The 8,196-nt window shown below is 63.8% G+C and overlaps 2 protein-coding genes across 2 annotated transcripts; one reads left to right on the top strand and one right to left on the bottom strand.

Annotated features, from left to right (window-relative positions):
• Positions 1 to 2,428: 2,428 nt before the first annotated feature.
• Positions 2,429 to 3,321, bottom strand: MNEG_9104 (hypothetical protein; the record flags this gene model as incomplete). The annotated part of the gene is made up of 3 exons (XM_014042424.1): positions 2,429 to 2,560; positions 2,851 to 2,933; positions 3,177 to 3,321. 3 exons carry the CDS (start codon positions 3,319 to 3,321, stop codon positions 2,429 to 2,431), a joined length of 360 nt encoding a protein of 119 aa, XP_013897878.1.
• Positions 3,322 to 4,296: 975 nt separating this feature from the next.
• Positions 4,297 to 7,704, top strand: MNEG_9103 (hypothetical protein; the record flags this gene model as incomplete). Its single annotated transcript, XM_014042423.1, has 7 exons — positions 4,297 to 4,550; positions 4,884 to 5,584; positions 5,968 to 6,194; positions 6,477 to 6,603; positions 6,857 to 7,014; positions 7,337 to 7,486; positions 7,690 to 7,704. The coding sequence occupies 7 exons, from the start codon at positions 4,297 to 4,299 to the stop codon at positions 7,702 to 7,704; spliced, it is 1,632 nt and encodes a 543-aa protein (XP_013897877.1).
• Positions 7,705 to 8,196: the final 492 nt, after the last annotated feature.

Raw genomic sequence — 8,196 nt, 5'->3', positions numbered from 1 at the left:
GTGCGGGGTCGGTGGGCAGCGCTTTGGCTGCAGGCGGGTGCAAGGGGTTGGGCCCCGATACTGCTAGGCGGACTGCGGAGCAAGAGCCGATTTGTGACTGGCCCTGAGGGCGTCCTCTGTGTGAATGGGGCTTGTTTGTCTGCAGGGCCTGGCGAGCGGGCTGCAGTCGCATGTCTGCAACGACGCCCAGAACTCTCCAGCCGCCGATGCAATGGTCCCCGATGCGTAAGCCCAGGGTCTACGCGGAAGCTGCGCACGCACCTGTACCGCTGCTGCGCCGCCTTGTTCAGCATCTGCTGGCGCCTCAGCTTCGCCTCTTGCTCCTCTGTGTTTGCGCCGCCCGCAGCCCTGGACCCCCTGCGCTTGCGCGCCGACGACGTCGGCTCTGGCGCTGAGGACTCCTGCTGCTGGCCCCCATCGTCGCCAAAACCATAGCCGCCGCTGCCGCCATCCTGCTGCGAGCCACCGCTGAGCTCCCCCTCACCACCGCCGCCGCTGTTGCCACCCAGTCGCATCGCGGCGGGCTGAGCGTCCTGGTCGCGCGCTCTCGCCGGCGGCGCTGACCCTACTTATCCAATGCCGCTCTTCTTGGAACACTGTCAAACACCTCAGGGGCCTTCAGGTTTCGAAAGCGCTCAGAATCCAAGGCCGCTGATCGCGTGCTTTCAGCGCGCCCCGCGCTCGCACAGCATGGAGCTGGGCCCGGGAAGACGGTTTAAGCACATGCAATTGCGCTAAGTCGCGGGCCGTGCTGTCTGCTGGGGAACTGAGAAACTTGGGCACCACCCAAAGACTTGCCCGTCACCGGGCCCACCCGGGTTCTATTGAGTGGCAATACTCAGCGGGCCCGTAAGTCGGTGCGGGGCATCCCGCGTCGCTCCCCCCCTCTGTTGTTGTCCAGCGCTGCAGTGCCGACTGTGACCGCCCCTCATGTCATGGCGGTGGGGGCCCATCCAAGGCAAGGTCGTGCCCAACATGCAGGCGGGACGGAGCTATCCGAGCACAATCACGCCCTTGAAGTTGAAGGATTGCATGGCAGCGGCTGCTGCAGGGGAGTCCCGTACAGGCCGCGCAAAGGCGTCCCGCCAAGCACGCAGGTTGTCACAGGCGACCGTTTCGCCTGTCCCTGCCAGGAGCGCTGCCCCAGCGCCATGGGGGGCGCATGGGTTCGCACAATCCAGGGCAAACCTGTGATTTAGGATTGTATGGGATCGCATGCATGCCATCTGAGGGAACCAGCGGGGGGACCCTGATGACCCATGATTCTACCAGCTGCTGCTCGTTCTCGTGACAAACGACTGCAACGTCCGTGACAGTTCGAGCTGCATTGAATAGCCAACAGTGGCTCTGACTAGTTTGAAGTGCTGCGGGAATATCAAATGATTCATGGCTTCATCTAGGGTTTTCTGCATGTGGAGTTGCTGGTCAAACACGTGACTAACCACGGATGCGCCCCACGGCCAAAGGGGCCCTCATCCAAGCAGCTTGGGCCATGTGGCTGTGCGCTCCAGGCGCTTTGGCGGCGCCGCTCAAGCCAGCTGATTTGCTGCGCAGATTTTGACAATGGTTCGCATCGCCACACTGGCACCATGATTTTGCCAGCCATTTTCTAACCGACCCATGGTCACGCATAGCCACCCCTTCCGACCACTCGCCGCATCCTCTTGGCACCTGCCTGGACACCCTCCTCCTGGGCCTCGTCCTCTCACAGAGTACTTCAATATTATTTGCCACCCATGAGTCCTGCTCATCTGCTTGATAAGATCCTATTAGAACCAGCACTACGCCTGTACCCATGCCTGCAGCTGCCTTGGGTGGCGCCACGCGCACTTCGACCGTCTGCCGAAGAGCCTCGCATGCATGCTGCCGCTGCTGCTTGGACAACAATCGAGCCTGCAGATCCCCTCCCAGAAGGACTGCCCCACAACCAGGGTGCGTCGACCTGCTCGAGGCTTCGCATTTGCAGGGTTACTTGCGGGGGTTGGCAGCAGGCTGCGAACCACAGGGACTGGATAGCGCAAAACTGAAGGTGAGCAAAACTGGCAGCGCAGCACGCGCGCACGCACAAGTCCCAGCGGGCAGCGAAACAGCAGATATTGCACTGGACCAAATAGAAGTGCGCAATGCGAAAACACAGCTGCGTGGTCCGTCTCACGGGAGGGTAGAAACAGCCAGCGTGAATGGGAGTCCGACACGGCAAAAAGTGCAGGGGGTAGCCATCAATCCCCGTCCGCGGGGCCCACATCTTGTCAACAGGACCCCACCAGAAAGTATGACTTGTCTGTCTGACTGTGGCTCGCCAGGCTGAGTTGAGGCCAGAAGAAAATGGAAAGGAACCTGCGCAACCGTCACTTTTCGTCACCCACCCCTCAAGCAAACAAAGGATGCCAGCGCACACGCCCATGCCGCCCAAGCTGATCCGTGCTGGTCACTGCTTCTCCTCAGGGCGCCCCTCGGCCTTCCAGCCCGTCCAGCCCGCCTTGAAGACCTTCAGGTCGCCGTAGCCGGCGGCCTCCAGTAGGTCAGCCGCACGCGCCGCACGGCGCCCCGCACCGCAGGCCTGCGATCCGCCGTCGCAGGAAATGGGCGGGGGCGCATGCGATTGCGGTAAAATCAGCAGCAGCGGACTGTCATCAGCGGGCAGCCCGGAAGGCCTGCGCGGCCGCCGGGAACCACCCTGCTTTGCAGCCTGATGTTTTGCCCAGTCACGTGCGTCACAGCACCGCATATAGCTTGTATCTTGGGCGTCGCCACACCTCACGTGGCTGCTGACAGGGCAGGCTTGGGTGTTCCAGCCGCATGTGCCCTCGGCCTGCCTGCCCACCCTGCCTTGGGAGCACGTCCACCCACCAGCACAATCTTCGAGCCATTCTCAGGGAACTTCTTCTTGGCCTCTTCCACAAACGAGGCGTTTGGCAGCAGGGCGTCATGGCCTGGGAGGTGAGGGCGCGCCAGAGAATGCGCGGCGTGAGTTCACACCGCGCGCTGATGCCGCACAACCCTGGTCAGCAGCAAGGCCCCATGGCGCGTCACTGTCTCTCCACTATCAACCCTGTTAAGCCCAGTGCTGTGGCCGGAGCGCTGCTCTGTGCCGCCGACGAATGAGACGCGGCCGGCGAGAGGCGCGAGCGCAGCGTCGATGCAAGGTCGGCGCCTGCACTCCCAGCGCAGCGCACCTGCGCCGCCGCCCGGGGGCTGCACAGCAACCGGCAGGTTGATCGCGCCTGGGACATGGCCCTCCGCGAACTCCTCAGGTGTCCTAATGAGCGATTGGAATTTGTTGGGGACGGATAGAGACAGGCAGGTCGGGCGCGTGGGCATGGGAGGCTCAGCGGATGTGCGCGGCATGCCATGCGTTTGGCTGATGCATGGGGTCGTTGTTTAAAGCTGGGGTACACATTCCCCCAGTTGCAAAGCACTGGCCCACTGCAACAATCACAAAGTGCCCTGTGGCCGCAGGAGCAGCACACGTGCTGCTGCACTCAATCTCATGTGTGCAGGGCTGAGAGCAACCCGCGGCAGCACACCTCACATCCACGTAAGTGAAGCCGCCGCCAGCGATCAGGTCTGCGGTCTCTTGAGCACTGACAACCTTCCCCTCGGCGGGCTTTGTGGCGTCCGCTGCTGCGGAGGCGGCAGGGTGTGCCGACATAGGGGCGCGCACCGTCTGTCCGTTCAAGTTGCGATGTAAGTAGCAAAGCGGGATGCGGAGCTTGCACGTAGTGAGCGTGGTTCCACGCGTAAATATGTATACTTGATTATCTTGCTCTACCGAGGTCTCGTTTGTCACCCGAGTGTAGTCACTCGGGGCATGACAGGAGGGCGGATTGAAGCTTCATCACATCCCCCTTGGGGGCGCAGAGACCGCCTCAACGAGCCGCCGATCAGGTGAAACAAGACTTTTTGGCGATCGCTGCGCATTCCGCGAGCGGTTGAACGCGAATCCGTGACCGCGCCATGGGCTGCCTGGTGCAGTGTGCACACCTTTGGCCCTAGGACGAGCCAGCTTATCAGCGACCACGGTCCAGGATCACAAGTATCATAACTCCTGCGCGGGTAAAGCGCCGTATGTGAAGGGATGACCCCGTTCCTTGGACAGGAGGGGGGCGATGTTGTTTTGGAGGGGTTGGCCATGGCCTGCAGCAGGCCAAGGCGCTGCAGCTGCGACCTCGTCTTGCAGCATCAGGCCATCTGCCTCACACACGTGCCTCATAAAAATGTTACGGCCGCAGGGCTAAGGGGGCCACGGCCCCCGGCTCGGCGCGTGGTGAAGGGGGTTGTCACGCCTGAGTCAATATGCAGGGCGGAGGCGGCGGCGGCGGCAGCGGCAGCATGCACACGGACGATGACAGCCGTGACCACCCCCAGTCGCCGCACCACCAGGGCTCGACTTCGGCAGAGCAGGGCGAAGGCGGCCGCAAGCGCGGCCGGGGCCCGAACGTCCAGCAGCAGAGCCAGTCTGCGGCGGCTGGGCCGGGCAGCAGCGAAGACCAGGAGGCGAAGCTGCGGCGCCAGCAGATGCTCAACAAGGCGGCGCAGCAGCGGTACAGGTGTGTGTACAGGCTTGGGGATCAAATCAAGGATGGTGGGGCGAAAAGCCTGGGCAATGGTGGGAATGGGCACGGCCGGCTGCGCTGGGAATGAAGCAGCGGGTGGCTTGAATGCCTGGTCAGCACTCCCTGGGCCGGACACATGAACTCGGCGCCTAGACGCGAGCACAAGGGCAGCAGGCTGCCAACGCCACGAACTGTCGCCACGCTGATGCGGGACACGCTGCAACGCTGAGTCATCACACGTCGCTTGGTTGTGCAGCAGCACTGTGGATCCACCCTTGTCCCCCTCTCCCGCGATCCCGGCCCGCCTCTGCCAATTCCATTCAACAGGCAGCGGCGGAAGGAGCGGCAGCAGACCATAGAAGTGTCTCTGAACCAAATGCAGGAACAGAACTCAGCCTTGCAGGCCCAAGTCATGGCTTTGGAAGCGGCCCTGATGAGCGCCAACATGCATGCACAGGCGGCGGTGCAGCAGCCCATGCTGATGCCCGGCCTGCCCGTCGCTCTCGCGGGCCCGATGATGCTGATGCAGCAACATCCCCCGATGATGGCGCCGCAACAGGGCATGCAGCCGGCGGCGCAGGTGGTGGTGCAGCAGCAGTTGGCGCAGCAGGAGCAGCAGGAGCAGACGCAGCTCGCGCTGCAGCAGGGCAGTGCGCAGCTGCCGCCGATAGCGCCGTTGCAGCTCGACCAGCAGCAACAAGTACAGCAGCAGCAGCAGCTGCAGCAACAGCAGCAACAGCAGCAGCAACAGCAGCCGCAACAGCCGCAACAGCCGCAACAGCAGCAACAGCAGCGGCAGCAGCAGCGGCAGCAGCAGCAGCAGCAGCAGCAGGTGGCAGGGCCGCCCAACGCAGACTGGCGGGCCTCCCTGCGGCCACAGGAGGGCTCTGGAGGCAATGGCAGCAGCACCGGCGCCAGCCCTGCGACAGCCGCGCCGCTGTCGGGCGCACAGGCGCTGCACATGCAGAGGGCTGCGGCCTTGAAGACGTTTGTCCAGGAGCACAACCTGTGGGCCCTCCTGAGGGCAGGTGCGGGCATGCAGGGCTGCTCAGCAGCATGCAGTGTCAGTAGCCCGTCTGGCATGAGCGGTGTGCAGTGTCGCTCGTTGCTTGCATGTGCCGGCCACTTCCTCTGCATGTTTTTGAAGTGTTGTGTGGGGGAGCCTCAAGGCCCACAGCAGCTGCCCTAAACCCTAACCCCTAAACCGCGGGAACTCCACAACCTGAGCTAGCTACAAGCCACATGAGGCAATCGAATGGTAGCAGTGGCAAGTCGGCGCGAGATACGCAGGCTGCTGTCTAGCCAGGCAGGCCAGCGCGCTTCCGCGCTTGCTCGCTTGTCAGCGCTGCCATCTCAGCACAACACCAATATGGCGCCCGCACTCGCTCCTGCCCCCCGCCCCGACGCCCAGGGGAGCCTCTCAACCCCTCGCTGGCAGGCCAGCTCAGGGGTATGGTCAGCGCCTGCGCCGAGAGCTGCGCCGCCGCGCTCGACGTCGGCTCGCCCGAGGTTGCGTGGCCGATGGGCACGTCTCACGACGACCTCACGCACGTCGCTGCCGCCGCCGCTGCGGTTGTGGTGGGCGCGGCGGCCGCCCAGGCGCCGGGCCGCACGGGCGATAAACAGAAGTGGCTGCAGGTGTGGGGGCTGGGTCGGGCTCGCATGCGCGTGGTCTAGAACCCAGAGGTAGTGCTCTTGGGCATCCAAGCTTCACATTGCAGAGGTGCCTGTGCAAATATATAATGCTTGGCCGCACACTTCCAATCAATTTGCTGCAACACAGGGCGCAATCAAATATGACCTGGAAACATGTATGACCCTTGTCCTTGTACTATCACTGCTGTTGAAGCCACCTGGATGCTCACGCATTGACACCACTGACCGAAATCGCGCCCACACCCATGATTCCGACTCTGGCAGGTGGTTGCTGACATCAGCCTGGGTGACGACCAGATGTGCGAGCTGCTGCGGCTGCGGGCCGAGCTGCTGGAGGGCCTGGGCCACTGCCTGGCGGAGAGGAGGGCGCTCGCGGAGAGGCTGCTCGCATGTGGGTGTGGGGAGGGTCTTTCGTCGTTCAGCGCCCCTGATGTGTGGCATCCTGCTGACCAGGTCAAAGCATGTGCGGTTGACCGGTGCTGCAACTCCAGCCCCTCATGCCAGGCCACATTAATGACCATGTCGCAGCCTTATTTATTGGCTGTTCTGGCACCACTTGGGCAGCGTCAACTCGAAAAATATCATGCAATCAATCATCCTCTTGAGTGCTGCTTTCCTTCATGCGACGCTGCCGCCCGCCCCAGGCTGCAGCGTGGCGCTCGCGCCCGGCCCGCCCGCGACGCAGCTGATGGCCGCGCAGCAGCAGCACCAGCAGCATTTGGCGCAGCTGCAGCAGGCAGGCTATGTGGACGGGATGGCCCGCAGTACGCTGTCCATCCGGGAGGCAGTGCTCCAGCTGCAGGTCGGTGGGGCTGTGCCATTGTGTGGTGTGCACGCGTGCATGTGTGTGCGTGTGTGTGTATGTGTGTGTGTTTACGCGTGTGCTAGTGCATGATGTGTGTATTACTTGAGGCCCCACAATGCCAAGCTGCAACTGAAGGGCCAGGGAACGCCATGGCTGGCCGGGGGTGCAAGCTGCACCTGAACCTCTAGGCGATGGTTGATGGCAAGCGCGCCCCGCCCATTGCCACAATTTTGTTGCGTCAGCCGCCCTGACGCGAGCCAAATGCTGCCGGACCCCTGATGACCCGCTCACTGCCCCCACGGCATGTGTGACCTCCCAGGCCGGCATCGCTTACGAGGGGCAGCTTCTGCGCGACTTCACGTCCCAGATTATGACGGGCCTGCTGGCGCCAGAGCAAGCCGCCATCATGGTGGCACACCACCCCAACGGCACGGGTGAGCAGGGCGGCGCAGCGGCGCCTGGCCTGGATGTCCCCTCGCTGTGTGGAGCAGAAGTCCAGGCTGTGTCGCTTTCAGTACGAGGAAGGCTAGGTCTCAGCCTTGGACGCATCGTTGCCTCTGCCTTGAGACGCAAAATCTTCAAGATTTCTGCCGATTTTGCATTCCAAGCATACCCGCCAGCCATCATGCCAGGATCTTTCAAGAATTCCTGCCCACCCTGTGACTCGCGCAGACGTCCTGCAGCTGACCAACGCGCTGAACGAGTTGTGGGAAATGATGCCGCGCTTGGGCTCTATCTGCAACCCTGGCATGCCTAGCGCCGCCATCATCACCGCCGCGGCGGCCGCCGCAGCCGCCGCGATGATGCGGGGCAACGCCGGCGGCGGCGGGGGCGCCGCGGCCGGCAACAGCGGCGGGAGCGCAGGAGGCGGGGGCGCGCGTGCGCCCCCGCAGCAGCAAGGAGGCAGGCCGGGGCAGCAGCAGCAGCAGCAGCAAGCAACACAACAGCAACAGAGGCAGCAGCAGCGGTGGCCCTATGAGGTACACGCGCAATGTGTCAGCTCGAGCGGCCCCCCGACGCTCACGGCCGGGCCAATGCTCTCGGGGCCCGACGCAGCAGCGGGAGGGGGCGCTGCCGCGGGAATAGGCAGCAACCACACTACCCCGGTGGCGACCGACTCCGGCGGCCGCGGCTCCGGCGGCGCCCCCCCCCCGGCGCCGCCGCTGGGGCCGCCGCCGG

The sequence above is a fragment of the Monoraphidium neglectum genome (genome assembly GCF_000611645.1).
Source record: "Monoraphidium neglectum strain SAG 48.87 unplaced genomic scaffold scaffold01820, whole genome shotgun sequence".
Classification (NCBI taxonomy): Eukaryota; Viridiplantae; Chlorophyta; class Chlorophyceae; order Sphaeropleales; family Selenastraceae; genus Monoraphidium; species Monoraphidium neglectum.
The sequence above is the reverse complement of the archived record's forward strand: the minus strand, read 5'-3'. Positions and strand labels throughout refer to the sequence as shown.